Source organism: Phyllostomus discolor, chromosome 4, assembly GCF_004126475.2.
Source record: "Phyllostomus discolor isolate MPI-MPIP mPhyDis1 chromosome 4, mPhyDis1.pri.v3, whole genome shotgun sequence".
NCBI classification, from domain to species: Eukaryota; Metazoa; Chordata; class Mammalia; order Chiroptera; family Phyllostomidae; genus Phyllostomus; species Phyllostomus discolor.
In genome coordinates this window covers 199,776,272-199,802,665 of record NC_040906.2, presented here as the reverse complement: position 1 = coordinate 199,802,665, position 26,394 = coordinate 199,776,272, and the positions used below count along the sequence as shown (strand labels likewise).

The window sequence follows — 26,394 nt, the reverse complement described above, 5'->3', positions numbered from 1 at the left end:
ATTCTACATATCTGTGTTTCAATAAAAAACACCTACTCTTCTTTTCCATGCACAGAGTGAAAAAGTCATTCATTCCTTCAACAAGTATTTAATGAATTCCTACTGTGAACAAGGCATCCAAAACAAGATACTTCTAGGTCTGTGTTGTGTTAAATCTTTGATTGCACAGAACCTGGAGGCCATTTTTTTTTGCCCATAATACATACACCACATTTAGAGATCCATTAAGGTGGACATAGGGCCTGCAAAGATATTTTTTTGAGAAACCCATATTCATTCATTCAGCCAATCAGCCAACAATACACATTGGGTGCCTGCCACGTGTTCAACAATGTTTAGGAGAAACCACTTAAGGAATGGGTGAAGACTTGCGTCCATCTAGGCAAAATTTTTCAAACACCAGAGGAGTTGAGACTGAGTTTGGAGGTTGGCCACAGATAGGAAGAAAGGCAAGAGAGAGGGGAAAGAGGCCCAGAAGCCAGGCATGCTCATCAAAGAGGTTTGGGGAGGAAGAGATCAAGGAGAAGATGGTGCCAGCAGTGTTCAAAGTGGAGAGGCCAGTGGGCCACAGAACTGTCGGTCAGCCGTCTCTGCTAAGATGAGGGCTGCTCCCAGGGGCCTTGGGCAGGAGCAGCTGGAGGGGAAGGGGGCAGGTGAGCACCAGCAGAGATACAAGAGGAGAAACAGGACAGGCAGCATGAGGTCAAGGGAAAAAGGCCTTCAAGGTGGCAGACACCTGTGTATGTTTAAGGCAAAATGGACGTACGGATGCAATTTATTATTTTTTTGGTGTCAAATTTCTTGGAATATTTACTATTTCACAAAAATCCTCTGTTTTGCTTCATTTTCTTTATACATTTTCAGATTAACACAATATGCAAAAAAATTATTTGTATTTGTTCATGGAATATATTACATATGTATGAGCTTTTTCCTCATTTTTCCACTGTTTTAAAATTGTAAGGTACAGGCCCTGGCTGGTGTAGCTCAGTGGGTTGAACTCGGGCTGCGAACCAAAGTGTCGCATGTTCAATTTCCAGTCAGGGTACATGCCTGGGTTGCAGGCCATGACCCCCAGCAACCGCACATTGATGTTTCTCTCCCTCTCTCTATCTCCCTCCCTTCTCTCTCTAAAAATAAATAAATAAAATCTTTAAAAAAACCGTAAGGTACAAATGGGCATTTGCAATGATAAGTAGACCATATTCTAATGATTATGTATAGCTTGTACAATAATTTTGATTCTTATTGCACTGAACTGTTTTCATCGTAATGGCTCATTTAATCCTGAATAATTTTATTTATATGCTTAGAATATAAAGTCACTATTACATTTTCACTGTATAAATAATAAGCAGTGTCAATAGTGGAATTTAGAAGGGAATGATTATAAATGAAAACTTATTTTTGAACATGTATTTCACAGCTTGAGAACTAAATGTATTCAGCCGTTCAATTTATAAAAAGAGAAAACTGTGTTTAAAATTAGAATTGTACCACTCAGAGACTATAATGTATGCAGTCATAAGAGAAATATAAATGCCTCATATCAGTGGGTAGAGAAAAAAGTCACATTTCAATAAAACATTTGGCAATTAAATATTGCAACATAGAAATTTCTCTTTTTTGAAGAAAGGTGATTCCAAGTGAGGAAACCAGCCTCAGGTCTTTAACATGACACAGAATCAGAAAGCTATAGAGATTGAACCTAGGTGATAAATAGAAAAAAAATGTTATTCTACGAAAAACCTGAGAACCCCTACCCTCTGTTGCCCATCAACATTAGCATTATCGCTTCTTTACTTTTTTTAAAGCCAAGATACCCCTTAATTTAATTTTGATGAACCCAGTATATTGAGTATTTTAATGATCTTCATAAACAATAAAAGATCTTCTGTGAACTGAAAGTGGGCCTCGACTTATTTTTTCTAGTAGTGGTGACAGTTTTTCACTGATCCGTCTGCACCCTTGCCCTTGTGATCCCCTGGGTTCCGTGCCGCTCTGTGAGAGAAGGTTTGCCAGGCTGTGGAGCAGAACATAGCCAGCCAGCACACAGGAAATGGAATCTGTGCCCTTGGCCAAGCTGACAGTGCTCCCGCGGCAGGTCGCTGAGCTAAGCTACCTGGGAGACAGGGTGCAGCACCTGGTTGAAGCCCTGGAGATATGCTCACTCAGTGAGGTTATTCTCATTTAACTGGGGTACCTCCTGCCCCCTTTTAGGTCCTGCTTCAACGTCTCCCCTCTATTACATTGATAATGCTCCTTATTCCATACTCCCTCGCCCTTGTCACAAATCCCTTCCTAGAAAGATGCTGGTATACATGTGAAATATCAAGAGGTAATTGCCAAAATAAATCCTGCAGGAACTTTAGAAATTTCTCCTGCAAATTTCACCACAGTGAGGAGCAAAAGTATGACAGAGGGAGAGACAAGCAATTTTTGCATTTACTCATTTTTTATTTTACAGCGGAAACCCCCAATGGTGGTAGAAAACCTTTTTGAAGACATGAAGGATGGTGTTAAGCTGCTTGCTCTCCTGGAGGTCCTGTCCGGGCAGAAACTGGTAAGAATCTTTGCCGTGACCAGACTTGTCACATTGTCTCCATTCAGAATTGGTGTTTGTGGAGCTGGAAGCGTAAGGGACTCTGTGCATGTAAGATCAAGTTTTTTTCTTCTGTAGTCAGTGATACGCAGGAAGCACTAGACAACTGGTCACTTTGGGGAGCAAGGAATACAGTCCCTTTCTTGTTCGTGCATTCCCTCAGTAGACTGGCCAAGAATTCAACGTGGCCTTTTTCCCCATAAGCTGTGGACATCCTCCGGCATCAGTCACTTGTCCTGGGAACAGCTCGTGCGGACTCATTTGTCTTATGCACCGCGAAACCTGCTGAGTGAAAAACAGCATTGCCAGTGAGCTGTAAATATATTTTTCTACATTACTCAAGTAATAAAATATTTATTTTTTTTCTGGCTATTTTTTTCCTTTTCAGAGTGGTAGAGAAGTAAGTAGTTTGCAAACATAAACTATTTATAAGATGTTTCCTGTAATGAGAGAAAGAAGCTCAGGAAATAGTCTTCATAATGTTGTATAACGTACTAGACACAGGGTCTAAAATTGGGAGCACTCGTATTTTTTCTTTATCTATTGCATCTTGACAAGAACTACCTAATCATTGTTACTTGGATAATTTAGTTATTTAAAAATTGCTCTTCCCTGAACACTAATTTTTGGTTAATTTTGTGGAGGAAGTCCTCAAAATAGCTTCTGGAAGATCATTGTTTAGTGAAAAATACAAAGGGGTACTAATTTTGCATAAGTCAGTTATCCAACTTGACGCATATTGTAGCAGATGCTTTCTGTGCCCTGGATGTCATCTCTGCTCCCGTCTGATTTCAGCCACACAGGGCTGGACGTCACCACACCCTCCGCCAGCATCTGACATCACAAACTGGTAGCCTGTCTCTGGGATTCTTCCCTCAGGGCTTATCAAAGTACCAGGCAGCCCTCAAGTATGGGAGACTTAATGGTCCCAAAGGACCCTCAGCCAGTGGCGACGAGGGTCCATAAATAATGCTCCAGAGTGGCATTTGCAGGAGGAATGGTTCCGAGGCATATTTTACAGATCTCATAGAGTGCCCAAAGGGGTCCCCGGGGGACCACATCCAGTTGCCCACCATGGACCCTCAAGACCACACGCTTTATTGGCTTTTACCCCTTCCCTATTTCACTTTTCATAAATCCTCATTCCTGCTACCTGGGGTTGTCTCCCCAATAACCTACACGCAGCCAAGTCCTTGTCTTAGGCTCTGTCTTGAGGGAAATTGAACAAGACACATGAACAGCCAATTTGGAAGAGAAAGACATAGACATTGACTACATAAATTGGATTAACATTGAGATGTACATCATTGAATTGAAATATATACTCCCTTGATTGCCATATATAGCTGGTCATTGTCATATAATGACAATGTATTAATGTATTAATGTATTTCCTAGAAAGTTGAAGGAAGCTTCATTACAATTCAAATGGGTGTATTTAAGAAGCATATTACGCTAAGTGTCCATATAATTTTGCCACTGTACTTGGCCATCAATATGCAGAAACCTTCATGGGCATTTACCTGCCATGCTAAATGATTTTAGAAGTGTATAGTTTGGACATAAGAATCCTACTTCTGTATAAGTGCCCTGCTCATTCAGGTATAGTTACTTAAATATTTGTTTTAAAATCATATCATAAAAATGTATTACCTGGTACACTCTAACTGGAAAATAAAAAGTCCTGTTTTGAGCTTTAATGGGAGATTATTGAGGGTTGATTGTCAAGAGAGGAGCTCAGTTTACCAGCTACGCAATCACAGAGAAATCCCTTCACCTCACTTACCCATTTGGCTCCTGTCCATGTCAAGGAGGCTAATGCTATCCATCTCATTGAACTTATTTTGAGTTCTAAAATTAACATTGTGGTACAAGGAAAGCACATGATAAGTTTCAGAAGCTCAAACATAAGTAACCAGAACATACACTGCATGAATAATATTTTTTTTTCATTCTCAGAGTCCTCCTTTTTAACCCTGGCTCAGGTGCTCCATGTATTTTAGTCATCCAAACAGAGAAATGCTAGATATTGTCAATAACCTTTCATGTTAGTATAATTTTTAAAAATGGTGAGTGACCAACAGTCCTTTAAAAAAAACACTTTTAGAGCAGTTTCAGGTTTACAACAACAGGAAGAGAAAAGTACAGAGGTTTCCTGTATACCTTGTGCCCTTCCACGTGCAGCGACAGTACTTTTCTTTTTTTTTAACATAATTTTTAAAAAGATTTTATTTATTTATTTTTAGAGAGGGAAGGGAGGGAGAAAGAGAGAGAGAGAGAAACATCAGTGTGCGGTTGCTGGGGGCCATGACCTGCAACCCAGGCATGTGCCCTGACTGGGAATCGAACCTGCGACACTTTGGTTCGCAGCCCGCGCTCAATCCATTGAGCTACGCCAGCCAGGGCTGAGAGTACTTTTCATGTAAATATTTCCTAACATATGTGAGTATGAGTGGCAGTCTCAGGAGAAAACATAGGAATTTGGACGATTTCTGCTTTAAGATACAGGGAAACCAGAAAGGCAAATGCATGAACAGAGAAAATGAGAAGGAATGCCTTCATTGTGTAAACTGATGCGCTTTCAAGGTGCCGTGTGGATGGATAATGCCCCTTTGTGTGTCTGCGAACCTTTAGAGAAATTGAGTAATGCTGGTTGTTCTTGAATGTTCTTCAAGTGTACTTAAATACACTTAAATACACTTTGTAACTATTTTTTAAAGTTGTAAAAAATAGTCTTATGGAACTACCTTTTTAATTTCTGCATTTTGATCTTTTCGTCTTCTCTCACAGCCCTGCGAACAAGGACGCCGGATGAAGCGGATCCATGCTGTGGCTAACATCGGCACTGCCCTCAATTTCCTCGAAGGCAGGAAGGTAAGAGAAACAAAACCAAAACACTCGAAGAAGAAGGTGTGGGCAACAGATGCTTTTAATATTGACCATGGAGTCAAAACACTGCACATAACCTCCAGGGCACACACATGCAATATTATTGTAAAATGAGTTTAGATTTACAGAAAAGTGGCCAAACAGATATTTCATGTCTATACTGTCTATACTGCATTTAGCTTTTTCTAGTTTAAGAACTTATACATAGTATATGTATGTATACATAGTACGATGATCAAAATGTGGAAATTCAAACTGGTCTGATACTGCAGCATAGGCATTAATCTGATATCTTCACTTTTCCCCCAGCGTCTTATTCGTCTTCAGGATGCAGTCACTCACACACCTTGTGTTTGATCCTCTGCCTCTTCCTCTCTATGGCAGTTTCTCCTCCTTTCCTTGTCTTCCATAACTTTGACACTTTTGAGAACTGCTGGTCAGTTATTTTGAAGAATGCTTCTCCACTTCATGATTGTATTGAAGTTATGCATGTTCTGCAAGAATTCCAGGGAAGTGATGTTGTATTCTTGTCCATGCATCATATTAGAGGCTATAAGCTACTGATAGGTCTTATTGCTGGTCATGTTGATCTTCATCAATGGTAAGGTCATTTCCTGTACTTCTTTTCTGGTAAAATTTTTATTTTCTCTTTATATTATGACTGAGAAATAACTTAGGGAGATAACTGAGATTGTGCTAATATTCTTATTCTTTTTTTTTTTTTATTTTTTAGAGAGGGAAGGGAGGGGGAGAGAGAGAGAGAGAGAGAGAGAGAGACATCAATGTGCGGTTGCTGGGGGTTCTGGCCTGCAACCCAGGAATGTACCCTGGCTGGGAATCGAACCTGGGACACTTTGGTTCCCAGCCCGCGCTCAATCCACTGAGCTACGCCAGCCATCTTATTCTTAAACTTTGCTCACTAATTTTGGCATTGATTGCCTTCAGTAGTTATTTCTGTGTTGTTTGCTAAATGGTAATTTTATATTTCTCCCATTCCTTATACATGCATTAATGGGAATTGTACTATGAGAAAAGATTTCTTTTTTTCCTCCACTTTTATTCAGTTGTTTATTTTAGCATAAATGCGTGGATATTTGTTTTGTCCTGTAGTTTTAATCCAATACTATCATTATTGTTATTTTGTTCAAATTGTTGGCCATTAAAAGTTTCTTCAGGCTGGTTCTTGTTTATCTTGTATTTTCCCTGCCCCAGTTCTAGGATCAGCTACTTTTCTAAGGAAGTTTTGATTCTGTTGTCAGCAAATGACCTCATTTGGAAACCGAGATTTGGGTGTGCTCATTGCTACTGAGATTTCATTGCTCTTAGGCCCTCTCAACAGACAGATCTAGAAAATGTCCAGTAATTTGGGCATCTCTCTCTCTCTCTCTGTCTCTCTCTCACACCCTTCCTCCCTCCCTCTCACCTCCTTTCCTCTTTAGCCATATGTGTGTGTGTGTGCGCGCATGTGTGTACACACATACATATATACACACATATATAGTATAGTTTATATACATATACTGTGTGTACTATATATAGTGTATGTATATATACTATACTATATATGCACTAGTAGTTGAAACTGATACTTCTGATTTCAATGCAGTGCCACAAAATTTATTCTAGCTCTCCATGCTTGTTTCTGTTTTCTTTTACAGTGAGACAGTGGCTCTCATCTATAATACACTCACTTATTTTTCAGCCCTCGTATGCACATAAAATAGTTTCAGAATTGCTAGCCCATCACCCTGTGAGAAACAGATTTACTAACTGGGGAGCGACATTTCTGTGCAGTTCTTTTGGTCCTTAGCATTGCAATAGCCTGTCAAAGGCTGTTTCCCAAATTTACTTAGGTTACTTCTGTTCTTCCCATCCCATTTGTGTGATTGTGTTATTCATTTGAAATAGAGTTCTATTCCATTTTGGATAACCTCCCCATACACACACACACACATTCTAGTTGATTATTTTATTTTTATTTATCACATAGTAATGAGTTCATTACTATGATTCTAAGAGTAAGTTATACTTGGAGAAATGCCACTCCTTCCTCATCCTTACTACTCCATCATCATTCCCTTCCCTTTCTCTCCCTTTCACTCTTCTAGGTCAGTAGTCTCTTGAGTTTCTTATTTATCATGCCTGTGTTTCTTTTGCACAGGTGAGCAGATATATCTTCATATACTCCCTCTTTTTCACACGAGGGAAGTGTACTACAGAAGCACTTTTGCACTTGCTTTTTAAATTTAACGGCATATCCTAGAAATCATCCACATCAGTTCAGTCCATGGAGGTCTTCCTCATTCATCTTCATAGCTGCATAGTATCCCATGGTCTGGATGTGCCCGAGTTTATGTAACCACTCTCCTAAGAATGAGCAGTTAGATTGTTTCTAATATTACTCAAACAGAAACAATGATGCAATTAATAACTGCCATATATACTTCCATATTATTGAAAGTACACTTTCTGGGTAAATTCTTAGAAGTGTGATTGCTTAATCTAAAGGTAAGTGTATATATAGTTTTTTAAGGCATTGCCTATTTTCCTTGAAAATGGTTGTACCAATACTCTTAGACTTAGCCTTTTGTAATTTGGGGCCGCACCCTTACAACCTCATTTAACTTTAATTGCCTTCTCGATGGCCATACTTCCAAATACAGGCACATTGCAAACTGGGGCTTCAACATACAAATTTAGGGGACACACAGCTCAATCCATCCTGGTTTCTGGCTTGCAAAATCAAAATTTTCCAGATTATGTGGGTCAAGTATAGTGATCTAGTCCAGGGTTCTGAAAGGCTGACATACATCAGAACCACCTGGGGGTTTTGTGGAAATAGATTCTTGGCCTGCACTCCCTCAGCTGCTGGTTCAGCAGGTCTGGGGTGAAGTCTCGGGTTCTGCATGCTTAACAAGGTCCCCGGGGATGTGTTTGCTGCTGCTCTGAGTTCACTTTGAGAGCCACGGGTCCAATATTCTTGTCTGGTTTTATTCAGTCATGTAATTCCATCCTCTTTCTGGCTTCTGGAAGAGTTTCAGTCTCTTTGGATGTCTCTCCATTGCTCATCCCACCTCCTAGGCTATTAAGAATTTATTGTAAGCTTAATGGGATTTTTCAAAGGAGAGGAAGTCAAAAGCAAACAAACCTGTGCTCTGTAAATCCATTGTGAAACCACAGTTTTTAGGAGAGAAAATAATGATTAAAAACATTTTTTCACAAGTTGAGCAAACATTAGGTTCTGTAGGTTGAATATATTAACTCCATAGTATAGTTAGAGCTTGGTAGACATAGGAAGATCAACTTAAATTCAATCACATTTTTAAAATGAATGATATACAAGGAAGAGGAAATGATCTGTCCTCTATGAAATGCATTACAGCCTCTCTTGGTTTCTGTGTGTTGCGGGGGGGTGGGGTGGAGGGAGGGTTCTAGGACCCCAAAGATACCAAAGCCCAAGGATGCGCAAGTCCCTTATATAAAAGGGCATGGCATTTGCATGTAACGGCACTCATCCTTGAGTATGCTTTAAATCATCTCTAGATTACCTACAATACCTAACCCAATGTAAGTACCATGTAAACAGTTTACCGTATTGTTTAAGGAATAAGATAAGAAAAAAAGTCTGTGCATTCACTGCAAGCCCACCCATCATGGGTCTAACTACACAGTACATGTCCCCAACAACAGAACTTATGTTTTTAGAATATTTTCGATTGGTGGTTGGAACCCAAGGATACAGAGGGTAAACTGCAATCTTATGCTTATTAGGATATGTTATAAATCTATGGTCCATGGATACTAAAATAAATGGGGAGAAAATTCCAGAGAAATTATAAAAGAATCAAAATGATTATAAAAATTGCAGTAGGTTCTGTTATAAAAGTTTAAAGAAATTTGAAGGTTCTTATTTTTTTTAAGAAAGTAGTTCATCTTTTTTTTAAGATTTTATTTATTTATTTTTAGAGAGGGAAGGGAAGAAGAAAGAGAGAGAGAGAGAAACATCAGTGTGCGGTTGCTGGGGGTTATGGCCTGCAACCCAGGCATGTACCCTGGCTGGGAATCAAACCTGCGGCACTTTGGTTCACAGCCCGCACTCAATCCACTGAGCTACGCCAGCCAGGGCTTGAAGGTTCTTATTTTCCACAAACATATTATATGTCTTACACAGGGCTAGGCTTCAGAGAAGCAGATGCATAAGCTGACAGTCTATGTCAGTTCTCAATTGTTTTCTGTCTCTGAACATGATGCACAAAAGTTGCCAGGGAGACAAAATTCCATAAATGTAAATCAAATTACTCCCAATGCTTTTTATGCTAGCGTTTACACTACTCCTCTTAATGGATAACTAGCAAATTGAAACTAATTACTCAAGAGTAAAGTATTTGTGGGATGATTATGCATCTGATAAATTTTTATTAAAGTAAACCTTTTTCAAAGTTCTGATCTTTATTATTAATAATAAAACAGCTCATGAAATCGTGGCTGAAAATTATTAAGCGAGGAGTTTGAGTACTTTATTATTATTTTTTTGTATTTAGGGATTATGAAAAGGTTGATGAGCAGTTCTAACTGTATTCTACAGACATTGGCTGAGATAAAATCCTTTTGCTAGGACTTAGGAAGTAACATTGTTAATTGCTGGGAAGGCTTTGAAATGAATAATTGGGAACAACTGTATGCAGATTAGCCTGTGTCCTGAGTACTTTACAGTTATCAGTGCCCAAGAGTAGGGAACTGGACACTAACAGTCTTTCTCCACTTTACTCTGTCTTGGCTTGCCTTTGTCTTTTAAATGCATTCTCCAAATAATGCTATAAATGTCCTACCTACATTTTTATTCCCTTGGAACCAATACGGCTGATTTTCAGAGGTTATTTATGTTTGTGTATCATCTTCTCCCTTTGCTTTTCATGTCAGTCCATGTACAGAGGATCACCGGTTAGTACCAACTTTAGAATTTTTAACTCCTGACTTTTATAGGTAAAAGAGAACATAAGTTTCATGCTATTTGGTAACAAACTTCAAAGTAAGTGCATCTTCTTAAACTATTCATCCCGGTTTCTTTTAAGTTCCAGTCAAGTCCTGAATGTAAAGAATAACGTTTTTTTTTTTTTTTTTTTTTTTTTTCTGTCTGGCACTTTGTTGGTAATTACTTGCATGATGGCGTGTTTTTTCAACTGAAAGCGTTTTATTTCATCTTGTAGTTAATTTTATTGTGTGCACCCAGTGAATGCTCCTGACATCCCCACTGAAACCGCGTGCTCATTGTTTTCACCACGGCTCGCCCTGCCCCCTCGTGTGCATCACTGCGTAGGCACGGCCAGGTCTCCCTGATGTCTGATAGGGTGCTCGTTGTTGCACAGTTAAATGGGTTACTGTCTTCCAGTACATTACTAGTACAGTTTTTCTTTTCAAACAGATTAAATTAGTCAACATTAACGCCACTGATATTGCTGATGGCCGACCCTCAATAGTTCTTGGACTGGTGTGGACCATTATCCTCTATTTCCAGGTATTGTGCTACAGTTCCCTTATCAGTTGATACAATGTCGTGGAGGGAAGTCATTGTGGACATTTTAATAATGCTGTCATTTGTCATATTTTGGGGGTACATTCCCAAGCTGGCAGAAATCTGACCTTCACACATACATTGGCTTTTGGTAGCAGAATCCTCTTCTTCCCTGTGAAGGTGTTATGTACATGGAACTTCCCCCCAAAAACTCTGACATAGGTCCCCAATAGGAAAAGTGGAGAGGACACAGTAAGCATGACATTGGAACAGGAAGATCAGAAAATGTTTCTTTGGTCGCTGGAAGGGCGCTCCTATATTCCTATTGGACATGAAGGGGTGAAATCAACTTGCCATTCCACCCAGAATAGCAGTTCTAGCCTGCATGATTTTAGAACAGTTTTAAGTTTATAGCAAAATTGAGCCCAAGGTAAAGAGATTTCCTCCATAACCCTGCCCCCACACATGCATAGCCACCCCATAACCAACATTCCTGATTAAGCGGTATGTTTGTTACAACTAAAGAACCTGTGTTGACACAACATTGTCTGTCATTCAAGGTCCATAGTTTACCTTAGACCTTTTACATTTACTTTTGGTGTTGTGCACTCCATGTTTTGGGTAGCCATTGGGTTTTATTTATTAAGCCACGTGTATTTCCTGAGTGTTTATTACTGCATGAAAGTTACCTCTGCACAGGTTTAGATGCAGCGGGAAGTACCAAGTGGAGTAAGATGTCAATCCTGTCCTTTAAGAACTTACATTTTGTTGGCAGTGATGAGGGTATTAAGATAAACCATTGTTAGTTGGGAAAGTAGACCTCTGGGGAAAGGAGAACAAAGCTCATTCTTCTGTCTTCACCGATGATTTACGCGCATGCAGATCGAGGAGCTGACCAGCAACCTGCCGCAGCTGCAGTCCCTGTCCAGCAGCACATCTTCGCTGGACAGCATGGCCAGCTCGGAGACGGCCAGCCCCCCCAGCAAACGGAAGGTAGCCACCAAGATCCAAGGAAATGCTAAGAAGGCTTTGTTGAAGTGGGTTCAATACACAGCAGCCAAGTAAGTACCAGGAGTGCGGATACCCTTGAATAATCTGAGTCATCAGTTTACCGCTGTGTCCGTCTTCTAATGATTGCAGCATTTGAAGAGACGTTGGAAGGAGTGACTCTGATTCAGGTCTTGTTTTGTTCTTTCCTTGAGTTAAAATATAAACACAAATCATCACGAATACTCTAGAAAAATGCTGTAGTAAAGCCAATTCCTCCTTCATGTCATTGGGCCTGATTAATTGTCATTTAATCCCTACACTATGATTAGTAGTAGCATGAGGGCTAATTTTGTTTAAGTCATTATTTGGACTTTTGCTCCCATTAAAAAATCTTTACACAAATAAACTTGAGATTTAAATGTGATTATCTTGTTATGAGACTTGGGTTCATTTAATAATAATGTGAATTAAAGCTCACCTTTTGAAATATTATATTTGTCGTTATTTCCTGCAAGTTTCTAGCAAGTTTATTTTTTAATTTTTTCCCTTTGGTTTCATCATGTATCTGGAATGTCAATTCCAGCTTTATGGATGGATAATTTGCTTCTAGTTTTGTTTCCTTCTAAGTAAAATAAATTGACATGTGTGTACATTTATGTGATAATTGTGGATAGAAAAGTACTACTCTGAAAAAGTATCTTTTCATAACAATTTCAGTACAATTTTTAACTGATCATAGCAATATTGTGTGGAGAGGTGTGGTCTGTGATAAGCTGTCTTCACAAAGAAGTTGTGATTTTCTAAATGATATGTAAAATTAACTGACTTTCTATTTTGTTTTGGCTGACTAAATCTAATCTGAATCATATTCTTTATTTCTGGAAAATAGTTGTAAACAAGTACTTACCATTATAAAATATTGAGGCACTAAAGATAGGGAGTTCTCTTTTTAAAGTACTTGAAAAACAAAAATAAGGAGAGATGCATAAAGAAGATATAATTAGTGTCACTAACATATAGTTCTGTTTAATTTTTAAAGTGTGTTGGTGGTTTTCTAACTTGGGGCATATTTTTTAATCAAATTGCATTCAAAAATATGTCTGAAAGCAGAGCTTTGTGGCTCTTGAAAGACTGGAGTAGAAACGCAATGAAAAGCCCCTCCCCCATCGCTGGTGTGCTGTTTGCACTCGCCTGCAGTGCGCATCACCCGTCTCCTTTGCGGGTTAAGTGGACAAGGAGCAGGCTGGCAGCCACATGCTATGGCATTTGTCCTGGTGCTGCTGTAATAAAACTTTGTGTTGAACGTGAGTTTTTATGTAAAAATTTGAAAAATTTGAGTATTAAATCAAAAAATGTTCCAGCAGCTTAAGAGAGTTAAGCACCCGACGCTGTCTCTTTTACTTTTTAATGGTTTCACGTACTAACAGTATGGACTCTCAGAAATGAGAGCATGCCTTGTTTTCAACGAAGAAAAAGAAAACAATTGTATTTCAGGACAAAATTAATAATATAAGCAAACAAAGATATATATATCAGATCCATTTGAAATAACTTAGTAATATGTATTAGAGGTCAAAAGTGCTCATAAACTATGCATACTTCATCACTTTTTGCATCTAAGATTTTTAAATGAGAGATTTGGACTAATACAACCTTTTCAGGAATATCATATGCACTTTGATCTAATATGAGACAGAGTAGGGTGTGTGTGTTTGTGAACACAAACAGTAAATATAGAAGAAAACATAGTGAAATGTTTCAAATTATTCCAACACAGTAAATATTTAGAGATATGTTTTATATATTTGTTTTTCAAAAATGTATAAAACAATAAACAAGTTCAAGAAAATCAGAAAACATATTATGTAATGGATATTTATTAGCTAATTATTCATTTATAACCCACCTTGTTTTGTTAAAAAAATATTTTGAGGTGGCTTATGAGACACAGAGTACAAAGTAAGAAAATATGGGCAAAGGGAAAATACGGGCAGAAAAGTAGGATGAAGCCAGAGGCAAATATACAAATGAATAGATAACAGAACATTCTGCTCAGCCTGGTAGATGTTGGCCAGTATGTTGACTGAAAAAAAAATTATATAGGCACTGCCAAGGACAGAAACGCTAAAAGAACTAGGAGAAGATTCAAGATTACAAATTCTAGAGTCTTACAAATTTTTTTTTTAATATTTAGTTAGGAAGCCAATGATTAGATCAAATGATGCTATATTTAGGGTAATATATTTTGTGCAAACTGAATGTACCTTGGTAAAACATTATTGAAAATGAATCTTAAGTTTATGAGGTAAAATTTAAGGGCATTTATCAACTTTTGATATTAATTGGTTTTATCAGTCAGATATGTTTTATCTTACAATTCATAGAAATTTTGAGGACATTGGGCAAAATAAGAGATTTGAATGATATTATTTCATTTAATGTTTATTAATGTTCATGTACAACACAGTTTGCTTATCATTATCATTAAAAATGTTAGTTTTTCAAAAAATATGTTTTTATAATTGTATCCTTTTTTTATTTTGCTACACATTTTTACCAAAAATAGTTTTGTTTTTTTAAAGATTTTATTTATTTATTTTTAGAGAGGGAAGAGAGGGAGAAAGAGAGAGAGAGAGAAACATCAATGTGTGGTTGCTGGGGGCTGTGGCCTGCAACCTAGGCATGTACCCTGGTTGGGAATTGAACCTGCGACACTTTGGTTCGCAGCCCACGCTCAATCCACTGAGCTACGCCAGCCAGGGCTCCAAAATGGTTTTATTTAATATGTGGTTTAAATTGTCTCAATTACTGAAAAATCTACTATGGAAATCTTTAAGTGTAGAAGCAGAATTTTTACATCTTATTACCCTCTAAAAATACTGTTCTGCTCAGTTTTTCTCAAAACCAGTTAACTGCTATAGATAACCACGTATCATGTACTGCTAATGAGTGTTGGATTCTGCATGAGGCCTTGAGAAAAATGCATGTTTTGCATTCAGAATGTGACATCCTTCTTTTATTTTTTAATTTCACAAAGGCAGACCAGTATAGAAGTAAAGGACTTCGGGCGGAGCTGGAGAAACGGGATTGCCTTTCACTCGGTCATCCACGCTATTCGCCCAGAGCTAGTGGACTTGGAGAGGTTGAAAGGAAGATCTAACCGAGAAAACCTGGAGGAGGCTTTCACTATCGCCGAAACAGAACTGGGGATCCCCAGGTTACTAGATCCTGAAGGTTCGTTCAATCATTGTGGACACAACTTGGTGGGTTTGTATGTTTAACACCCAGAAATTATAGATGACTTTCAAGACTCGCTGAGAGGCTAGAACATTTGAGAAAAGCACAAATAAACAGTATCTTCCTGGACTAATTTCTTTTGGAAAAAAACCATTTATTGCTACATTTGGGAGCAAAATACAGCTCTGTCACTGCAGTCACCATTTGCTCTATCACCATTTTGACATCAGGGGCTCGGTGAGGCGAACTGCACTCATTGTACTTGTGGGTGGAGGGAAAGCTTTATAAGTGTGTGTTTTGGGGGGAACCATGTCACTGGATAAAGGGACTACTGCATGTGTATAACTCCAAAGAATCTGGAAAAAAAATAAAAGATTATTAGTAACCTAAGATCATCTTTTTAAAACTTCAGTTATTAAATACTTAGAAATATTGGTAACCATCCAGTGTTTGGGTTGTCAATCAAGAAAACTACACAAATGGTTGACTAATATTTTTCACTGCAGTTGTTGGGGACCGTTTTGGTAAGGCTCTGAATTTGAAGACCTTTTAGAAATGGAGCTAACTCTTTCAAGTTTTCAAAAGGCGATTTTGAGGACTTTAATACTCTTTAATAAACTGAGTTGTTTGTTATATTGAAGTAAAAGTGTCCAAGTGAACTTCCCAAAAGTTGGAGATAATTGCATGTTTGGGTTGGCATGTCTGGAAATTGTATTAATGAATGCAGAAGTGAAAGTACAGTGTAAGTGAGTTATTTTGCAAGGTAAAACAGTGTCAAAGTGGATGCACCTGTGTTTCCAAGAGTACGCTTCGGAGACTTACAGTGAGTCTTCTATGAGATGGGGGAGCAGCCTGGTGATCCCTGGCCCTTTAGGAACCTGCTTTGGGCCCCTAGATTCACAAGGGAAGCCAGAGCTTCCCACCTTGTTTCTGCACAACAAGACCCAACAATATCCAGTGCACTTGGGGAAAGCCGCACCCTTATCTCAGCTTCAGAGGACGCACCTGAGCTCAAATTTTTCCTGGAATGGGATGAGAGGAGAGTACAAATGGTTTCTTTATACCCACTGGACCAGAGGAATGCAATGTTTTCATTGATGATCAGAGAATGAGATGGCCCAAACCCAGGCTACCCCTTGTAAGGTGATCCTTTATTTTCCCAGTGAGCACTTTCCTATCAAAAAGCTACTTAATCAACTTGAATGTATAAACATAGATTAATTATTTTGTGGTTTAGTTATGTATATACTTAAAAGCATATACGTACTCATATATTAACTGTTGTTTTTCTTTCTAGTTTCACATTTTGTAAGTGTTACTCCTTCTTCAGGTGCATCTTCTACATCAGTGGTTTTGTCCTTTCTAAAATCACCTTTGGGCCATCTTACAGATTCCAGAATGATTATCTTTGTTTCTTTTTAAGTTGTTTAAGTTGCAACTTTTTAGACCCCACATTAATAGGCCTGAGAAATTATATCTCAAAGCACAAGGAACATCACAAAATATTAGGGCAGTTTTATATTTCCATTTTGATTTTTTTGTTTCTTTTGTTTTATTTTTTTACTCTGTAGGTACACATTTTATATTTTTAATCTCCAAAATATGATCACTTCTTTCATTTATTTTAAAAAGAATATTTAAAAGACTTTTCATAATATTCAATACCTTTTATTCATATAGTCCTATGCCATGCATAATTATTAAATGTGCATAAATATCTTTGCCTGAATTTTACTAATTTTATTAGGTAAACATTTATAAACTTAACATGACAATGACTGGAATCTTTTTAGGTTCTGTGTCTCCTTCAAAAAGCACTTGATTGTTCTAAGTACAGTAATTTAGAGAGATTGCTTAACAATGGAAAGGCTTTCTAAGGAATTGAATATGTGACATCTTCCTTTTTTCTAAAGCAAAATTTGCAGGATTTGGGGGGGAATATATATGTGGCCATACACAGTTACACAAGCTTTATAGTTACTTGTTTCTCAGTGCCATACCTGTGTTTTAAATACTGCCCATTCACTGCAGTTCTGAACTTTACTTAATATTTGTATTTTATTAACTAAATCGAACATCTGAATAGCCATATAGTGTCTCAGGTTTTTGATCAATTCATGTTGAGATTTAGATGAAACAAGATACTGCTTTCCTAAAGCTCCTAGTTAATATATCCTCTTTATGAATTGTAAAATTTCCACCATGTGTCATTCAGACTACATTTGTTCCCTGCCCCTCCCCCCAAAAAGGTTGTGTTTAGAGAAACACAACCTTTATTTCTCTTCTTCCTTTGGGACATTGTCCTCGATATACTGGCTAGATCTCAACACTGTAGTACCACACTGTAATGTGAATTCACGTCTTCACCCTTGATTTTGGTTTCCCCAGATGTGGATGTAGATAAGCCAGATGAGAAGTCGATCATGACCTATGTCGCCCAGTTCCTGAAACAATACCCCGACATCCACGACACCGGCCCTGACGGGCTAGAGACTGATGTAAGTGTCCATTCATCTGCAAGTGTTGATATGCACTCGACGAAAGGGATTCGGGTTTTGAAGCATGCTGTCCCCCCGCCCCAAACTGTAATGCATTCGAATATGAGAACACCTGAACAAAGAATAGATGTCACTGATTTTTGGAGGTTATTTATTACAGGGAGAGAGTTCTCCTGTTTGTTTGCTGGCTATGGTAGAGAAAACATGATTCATAAATGCTAGGTATGCAATACTGATGACTTGAAATTGAGGCAAGATATTGGTGTCGGGAAACTCCACTGCAGGAATTTGAGGATGGAAGTGATTTCATTCCCACCTCTTATTGGTGCATCTGGGTCTTGAGTCCCCTTGTTCTCCTCGATCTGATGAAAATGAACTTCGACTTTCAGATATCTTTATATAAATTGCTACTCACACCACACAAGGCAAATTTATAAAAGTTCTAATTACCCACTGTGGTTAGATTCTTTAGCCTTTCAATAGTTTAAGTAATATTTACATGTTTTCATACTGCTGAAATGACGTATGTTCCTTGTAATGAAAAAATTGGAAAAAAAGAAATTACCTCTATTTGACCTTCTAGAGAGAACATATTCTAGAAAAGCAATAGTGTGCTGGTGTGAGTCCAAACATTTATATATATAAACACATAATATTTTAACAGAGATAGAACCATAGTATACATACAATTATTTTATTTTAATTTTATTTTATCGCTGTTCAAATACAGTTGTCTCTATTTTCCCGCCACCACTTCCCCCCGGCCCACCCACCCCCACTTCCCAACCTCAATTCTGCCTGCTTTGGCATCACTGTACAAAACTTTTCCATGGCGTTCTCTCCAGGTCACCCTATATATGTACAGTAATTTATTTATTCAATCTTAATTTCTAGAAATTTCTGATTTCTTTTGCTAATGTAAGCAATGCTTGATGAACAATTTTGCAAGCAAGCACTGCTTTGCAGTTCTTTCTTAGAAGTGTATTTCCTAGGCTAAAGAACTTACAGATTTTGAATGCTTTAAAAACATTTTTTATTGTAGTTCAATTACAGTTGTCCCCATTGCTCTCCCCCGACCTGCCCATCTCACCTCTCCCACATTTAGTCCTCACCTCCCACCCTGCCCCCACATTGTCTTTGTCCATGAGCCAGCCCTTGATATCTGTTCCTTGACTTGACTGAGGCTTCCCCATTTTTCCAGTTATACCCCTTCCCCCTCCCCTCTGGTCACTGTTGGTTTGTTCTATATTTCCATGTCTCTGGTTCTGTTTTGCACGCTTGATTGTTTAGTTCACTAGGTTCCACTTATAGGTGAGATCACGTGGTGTTCTTCTGTTTTCACATCACTTGTAGGAACGTTTGTCCCATTTTACACTCCAGTCAGCTCACCAGAGAGCCCGTTTTCCCTGTCTTCAATAACAATGGATGTTACCGTTCTCCTAATTTGTTAAAAGTAGTAGTTTTTACTATAAATAGCTAGATTTACCATTGTTTTTATGATTAATTATAAGGCAAAATGACACCAGGGAAAGTAATACATGGAATTTTTAAAATGTGTTAAAGCTATCTCTCCATCTTCATTGCATAGTTTCATTTAGAGAGTTTTGGGGGAATTTTGAGATTACAATGAAGAGCAACAGGAAAAGCAAGAAATAAAATAAGCTTTCTAAATGAACTTGGAAACAGGTTGAAGAGAGACAAAGGAAGGCCAGGGGAGCATGTCCCAAAGTTTTCCAGTAGGAAACGGCATTGCACGAGTAGACATCAGTGACTTCATGAAAGAATTAAGAAAAAACCCTATAACTGCTATATCCTCGGTTGTTTGGATGAAGTTAATCCAGCATTAATGGACTCTGCTGTGTAAATAAGAAACTCTAAATGGAGTGTATTAGGAAATACAGCATAGAGAAAATCAGCTTTCTATCTGATTTTTATATCAAATGTTTTTATATTATTACCCGATCGGACTTATTTCTGATCTGGGTTTAGTGTTTGTACTGTTTTAATTTCTCTGGCATTGATCATCTCCTCATATGAGAAAATCCGTGGCTGAAGAGCCTGAGGAACGAACGAGCATGCTTCCCTAATGCTCATGAACAGGAGTTTCAAGCAAAACCCTTAGAGATTTGAAACACCCACTGCCGACGTTAGCTTGTTAATGCACCTGGCTTTTTCACTCTGATGTTAATCTCATTATCCAGGAAGTAAATTCTGGTTGTTCTTTTAAACCTTCCCTCTATCCCTTCCCTACAAATAGGATGTAAATGATTTCTTCAGTGTTATTTCAAAAATTACTTTTGAGAAGAATATATTATAAACATTGCCCTTTTTTAATGTGGCACTTTTTTAATGGTTGTGCAGCTATTTTATTTTATTTCATGATTATTTTTTAATCATGTTTTTATTGTTATTCTATTACAGTTGTCCCAAATTTTCCCCCTTTGCCCTCCTCCACCCAGCCCACCAGAGGGGTGGGGGAGGGGGTAATGATGGAAAGAAGGGGGAGAGACTAGACAAAGAACACGTATGCATTCATGTATGACCCATGGACACGGACAATAGGGTGGGGATTACTGCAATGTCTGTAACGTGGCACTGGTGATGCAGGGCATAACTATCTAAAATGACTCCTTTGAATAAAAAATTACATTTTTATGATGTAAGGCCTATGTTCAATGAAGCTCAATGGCCACCTACTGCTATCCCGTGAGCTGTTAAGATTTTACAGACTGTATCTGCTGGGGCTGTTGATGCCATCGCCTCAGGTACCCAGGATGTGTCTGCGCAGGCCTCAGTAAACCATCCTTTTAATTCACTTTTAAAATATTGGCATGATCATATCTTCCAGGCTTCCATTGTTTTATGTGTTCGATGTCTGTCCTCTTTATGAACTTATTCAAATTAGTTATTTTATTTAAATTAGGTACCATTTTAAATCAAATGTTCTTGTTGGACATAAACACACTATGCTTTTGTTGCTTCAGTCAATAAAATGGGTAAAGAAACTTCCCCCACAAAGGTATTCCTGGATGATCAGCACTCAATAGTAAATGAAGTAGGCCTCTTGACTCATCTGTCTCACCTATTAAATGTTCAGTTACTTATCACTCATTCCCTCTCCCATTGCAACAAAAACAACTGACTGCTCTCAGAAGCACTGCACAGTCTTAATTGTCATTGTAGGGGTAGAGAAATGCATATTAGGGTCATAATTACAGAGAATACTGTGAATCCATATATCTTTTCTTTACATTGTTCTTTTAAAGTATTTCATATTTCAAGACATCTCTAAAATATATGTATTGCCACATATGACTAATACAAATTAAAATGAAATCATCAAATGCTGGAATACCACATTGCCTTATTGGAGTTAAATATTTTGATTCTTTCAAAAGTTATGAAAGCATCTTAAAGTAACTATACCCTTAAAATTATTGTATCTTCATTTATAGACAGGTGCTCCTCTATTGTTTTTTTTCATTTGTTTCCTATATAATTTTTGTCCCTGATTTATGTTACTTTTCTATATATTATCTTTTCATATTGTTAGGAAATATTTCCAGGTTTCCCATCTTTTGCAAATTTTATCCACTATCTTAAGGTAAGATTTAAGTAATCTTGAATTAGCGACCTCTCTCACGCATCCTACATTCCGTAGCTGGTTAGCCATTCCTTTGCATGTACTTGTCTTTATGTACACTTTGCTTTTAATGCCTTAATTCTGTTATTTTCTGTCCCTTTCTAATGAAAAAATAACATACATAATTGCTATTAAATGTTAGTAATAGTCTGAGTCACTCACATGGACTTTTCCATTAATACTTAATTATATGATGACATCAATTAATTCCTCTTTAATGACAACTAATAGCACTAATAAAAGGGAGAATTTACAATGACAATGTTTGTTTTTATTATATTTGACATGGAAAGTAAAAGTAAAGTTGAAGACTTATTTTTTATATTTAAAATGATTACACAGGTCATTAACTGAAATGGGTAAGTCATTAATTGAAATTAATAGTTCAGTTAATTTATAACACTGAGTTAATTACATGTCTTCCACTCAGTGATTGGCTCACGTGGTTTCGTAACCTTCATGACGGGGTAAGCACTCAAAAACCATGTGTAGAATGAATGATTATGAATGCTTTCCCACATCCCAGTTATCCTGTGCCTCAGTTTCTCACCGTTTTACATTCCTCCTAGGCCCGAGTGGAAGAATCTGTCAATGCAATATAGGCTGTATGGCAAAAATCACAATAAAAAATCAGTTATAACCGATTTCAGATCAATTGCTACATTAACTTTTATTTCAGGTATCCCGAGAGCATTTTGCGCCTCTGAGCCCATAAAAATGCATCATTAGAGCTTTTCTGAGCATGAAAGTCAACTGAACACAAAACCTGTGCCTCGATCACAGTCATGGTTCATTCAGAGGAGCTCTCACGAGAGGCGCTGCGGGCTGGGAGTCCTGGGCTCTCATTCCGCTTGTTTCTCTAACGAGGTTACCAGTCGGTCATTTATTCCGCGATTCTACATTGAGTGACACAGGATGCCAGACACTGTGTTAGACTGGAGTGAAAAAAGATACCTAAGTGTTTATATGTGGGAGAAAAGAGACAATTCAGTGGATGATAAAATAGTGCATTGGGGGTTAACTATTTGAGCTCAGGCTGTTGCAGGAGTGTTATCAAAATGTGGTCCCTGGACCAGCAACATCAGGGTCACCTGGAAACTTCTTGGAACTACAAATAAGTTTGAAGGTGGTATCCAGAAATCGGTGTTCACGAGCTCTCCAGATGATCCCAGTGCACACTAACGTTTGAAATCCCCTGGCGTAGACCTCTGGGTTAGGAAGAAGCGTCTGGGCTGGAGAAGGCGGTGCCTGAGCGGAGCTCTAAAGCAGGCGTCCCCCAGGGGAACAGGTTCCCGGCAGAGGAGGGTTGTTGCCCTTGCAGGACGGGAAGGCGAGAGAGGGCGTGAAGCGCGACACCGCTCTGTGCGGGTCTCCGTGCTAGGCGTGTTGTAAATAAAGATCGTGTCTGTTGTCCCGATCCCCGGAAAGCGTGTGTGATGACTCCTCGGATGGTGGTACCACCGTGGAGAGGTTAGAAACAAAGAAGAACAGACATGTGCCCCAAGTCCCAGAGTTGATCCGTGTCAGAAGCAGAATCTGGAATCAGCATCGCCCGCCTCCATGGCCAGCACGCTCTGCTCCATCACTTCACCTTCTGACAGGGGCAGTTTTCTCTGTCACGGAGCTGTGAACATCACGTGAGAGGCTGCAGTTGAAAGCTATTTTTAAGTGCCAAAAAATCACGTTAAATATGTTTCTGATTACTTTGGCATTCTTACCAGATAAGAACTCTTGATGGAAAATTAGGGTACTTTCACTAATCCAATGCTAGAGTGGCTCTTGTTATTATCTGTGGAACTAGCATGTGCACTGCTTTTTTTTTCTTATTTTCAAGATGAAGGTGGTGTCCTGGATGCATTTATTCAGCATATAATTGAGTAAACATCTCATAGATCCCATGTTGCCAGGGTTTAGAACTACCACCTGGAACAAGATAAATGTGTTTTGTGTTCACGTGGAGATTGTAATACCGATAATATTTTCAACAATAGTCTATTGTTATTGTGACTGATGTTATTGTACTCTGATGCTATTGTGACTCTTGCTTTTTCAATTTGGTCAAATTAATCTCAGCCACAACAGCTCTCTGGGTTACCAATGGCCTTGGGTTTAGAAGCAAGTACAGGCCTGTGTCTCTACTCCCATCCCAGCTATTGGTCTGAGTGATTCTTTTACTCAGGACACCCGCTTCTTGCAAACATTCTTTTAGTCAAATTAGTGTTTTTTGAGGAAAAAATACGGATAGATAATTTCAGTATTCAAAGGTAGGTTAAAGTATTTTTACAATATTCTTGTTTTTTACTGCTCATAAGGAGTGAAAGTGAGTAGAGAGAAAAATTTTCAGAGACAATTGAAACTTATTAGATATTAACTCTTTTCTAGGACGGGTCAAGTATTAATCAGCAATTAAATGAATGAAATGCGCAGTTACTGATAAAATTTCAATGTCTGCTGGTTTCTAGAAAGAAGACAAGCTAATTCTGAAGGAGATGAAGGTTTGGATAGAACAGTTTGAAAGGGATTTGACAAGGGCACAGATGACAGAATCAAATTTGCAGGATAAATATCAGGTAATGTATGAAAAAGGGATTTCAGTTGCTAAAACCTTTTCGTGAGTAAGACTTATATATGTCATTTGCCTGTGTTTAATCTTTCAAATGATATTAATGAAAAAGCCTGTAAAGAAATGAGGTGCATTAGCTTGTTGGCATGTCATTTAATAATTGTATGTCCAGGTAAATAAGTAGTTTTAAATTGTGTGGGTTCACACTTATATGTAGCGCTGAGGCTTTGCAACTTTTCCAGACCTCAGAGTTCCACCAATGACCCAGAAGAACAAATCTCTAGTTCTTGTTTTTACAGAACTTACAATTTAGTACATGTCACGTAACAACAACAAAAACAGTCCACCAAACAATGACTTCAATGCCACATTGGAAATCACTATTGAATAAGCTGAACTGAAGAAAGGATTGCAGCATGAATATTTGGAGTGGGCCCACCCATGGGATCAGTTTCTATGGTGACCTGCCTAGTTCAAAACGACTAAATTCCAGTTTCGGCCAGTGGGTGGTTGTTTCCCCAGTCTAATTACACTATTGTTAACTGGATTTTGGCTTCCAATGTCTACTTCCAGGGCCCAAAATTGTAACATAAGTTTTCCAATTAAATTGTCATTGATTGTATGCAGCACTGACATTTTCTTCCTATCTAAAATAACATTGCATTTTAGTAGCAAAGCTATCATATTTTCTAGTCTATATTGCATTTCAATCATTTTTAAACTTCATTTTTTATTGTTGACACTTTTACAGATGACCCCCTTTTCCCACCTCCCTCATTCATTTTTGCTACAAAAAAGGTAGCATAATGTGACTCAACATGACAAACCATAAAAATTTTAGCATTACATTGTTGTGTGATTTCATATAATCACATCTATAAAGCAGGCTTGCATTTAGATGGATGATGCCATCAACAGTGTATTTGATGAACTTGGCAAAGCGGACACCATGTGCCTATATGCAGTGTATGCTTTTTGCTTTGAAATTCAATGTAATATTTCCCCCCAAAATGCAATTTTGTGGGATGAGCCCCACTAAAAAAAAAGTTAAACCAGTTAATTGAGAATAGAGATGCAAGGACAGAGTGAATACACTTATTTAGTCCATTAGTGAGTTTTAGTTTTAGCACAAATTGTCAAAAACTAAATGGCAAGTTGTCAAGTTGCCTGCTCTACAGATACTATTTTATACAAGAGAACCAAAGGATTAGAAAGTGGGGAACAGAAATACTCCTCTAGGGCCAAATGTGGTCACCAGTTTCGTAAAACAGGGGGAGAGATCATCTGAAATCTGAACACGGGGAACGTTCTCTTTTGTTTGTGGGTTTATTCTGCCATCAGCATTATCTGTTTCTACTTTTCAATCGCTGGTGTATTTCTCAGTTTTTCCAAGCATAGGATTTTGTGGAATAAAACTGAAGACTGATTTTATATTTTGGTGTTTTTAGTTACATTAAGTTGGAGGACTGGGAGGTAACTGTGGTGGAATGTTTATTCAGCATCTCCCCCCAGTGTTCCTCCTGCGGACTCACACCTTAGTTCACTCTCTAAGACTCAGAAAGGCTTTCAGATGTGTTATCTGTTAGGTTCTGTAGCCCCATCCTCACGCTCTTCAACATAACGGCATGTGGTATTTTCATTTCACATTTGGGCGGAGAGTCATGTTTTAGGATGGGTTAATTTCATACAAAACATAGGGGAGACGCTGTGTAGAAAGCATTTAGCGTGAGCCAGGCTCCTTGTCAGGACGGCATGATGAACGGTAGCTGTGATTAGTATCGCGTCTGTCTCTATTATTATTGACAACATACACCAAGGGTTATCCAAATATGAGGGGTTGTTATTTAGGAAGTGTGGTTTCCTTTGCTATTGCTTTTTTTTTTGACTCATTGCCATGTTGTTGCTGTTTTTCCTCCCTTAGTCATTTAAGCACTTCCGAGTTCAATATGAGATAAAAAGGAAACAGATTGAACACTTAATACAACCATTACAAAAAGATGGTAAATTGTCACTTGACCAAGCATTGATAAAACAGTCCTGGGATAGAGTGTCCTCCCGGGTAAGTGCTCCCACGATTATTTCATCAGGGGTTGGGTAATTCAGCCAAGGATATTTCCCATCATTCTTTTCTACCCAGTGATGTTGCATCAGGTCCTCTTGCCTCTATCTGAGCTAGGGAAAACTTCACTGTGGGAGCATCTTTGTCCTTCAAGCTAATGAAAACACTTATATAAGAACTTTTTTCCTGCCTTGCCTGCCCTACCTGTAATGCCACCGTGGGCCAGACGACAGACTGAAATCTTGGACAACCGTCTGGGTCACTTCTCACTTTCCACAAGTTAACTCTGGGATTTTTAGGATTGCAGCCTTCACGTCCTCTCCCTTTTCCATAATCACGTTCCATTAATAGTTAATAATTTTCCTATATTCACATTCATTTTTATAGTCTTTAAGTTAGCA

The 26,394-nt window shown here is 38.2% G+C and overlaps 1 protein-coding gene across 12 annotated transcripts in view; it reads left to right on the top strand.

Annotated features, from left to right (window-relative positions):
* SYNE1 (spectrin repeat containing nuclear envelope protein 1) overlaps window positions 1-26,394 on the top strand; it is a 433,377-nt gene that overhangs the window by 108,164 nt on the left and 298,819 nt on the right. For 8 of the 12 annotated variants that reach the window (XM_036024918.1, XM_036024914.1, XM_036024915.1 and 5 more), the window contains exons 4-13: window positions 2,468-2,563; window positions 5,393-5,476; window positions 10,412-10,432; window positions 10,914-11,006; window positions 11,886-12,064; window positions 15,031-15,227; window positions 17,619-17,728; window positions 21,282-21,332; window positions 23,834-23,941; window positions 25,856-25,993. In XM_036024918.1, the coding sequence (XP_035880811.1) occupies window positions 2,468-2,563; window positions 5,393-5,476; window positions 10,412-10,432; window positions 10,914-11,006; window positions 11,886-12,064; window positions 15,031-15,227; window positions 17,619-17,728; window positions 21,282-21,332; window positions 23,834-23,941; window positions 25,856-25,993 (1,077 nt within the window). The remainder of the gene's footprint in view (window positions 1-2,467; window positions 2,564-5,392; window positions 5,477-10,411; window positions 10,433-10,913; window positions 11,007-11,885; window positions 12,065-15,030; window positions 15,228-17,618; window positions 17,729-21,281; window positions 21,333-23,833; window positions 23,942-25,855; window positions 25,994-26,394) is intronic. The other 4 variants (XM_028510997.2, XM_036024910.1, XM_036024911.1 and 1 more) reach the window with 2 other exon arrangements.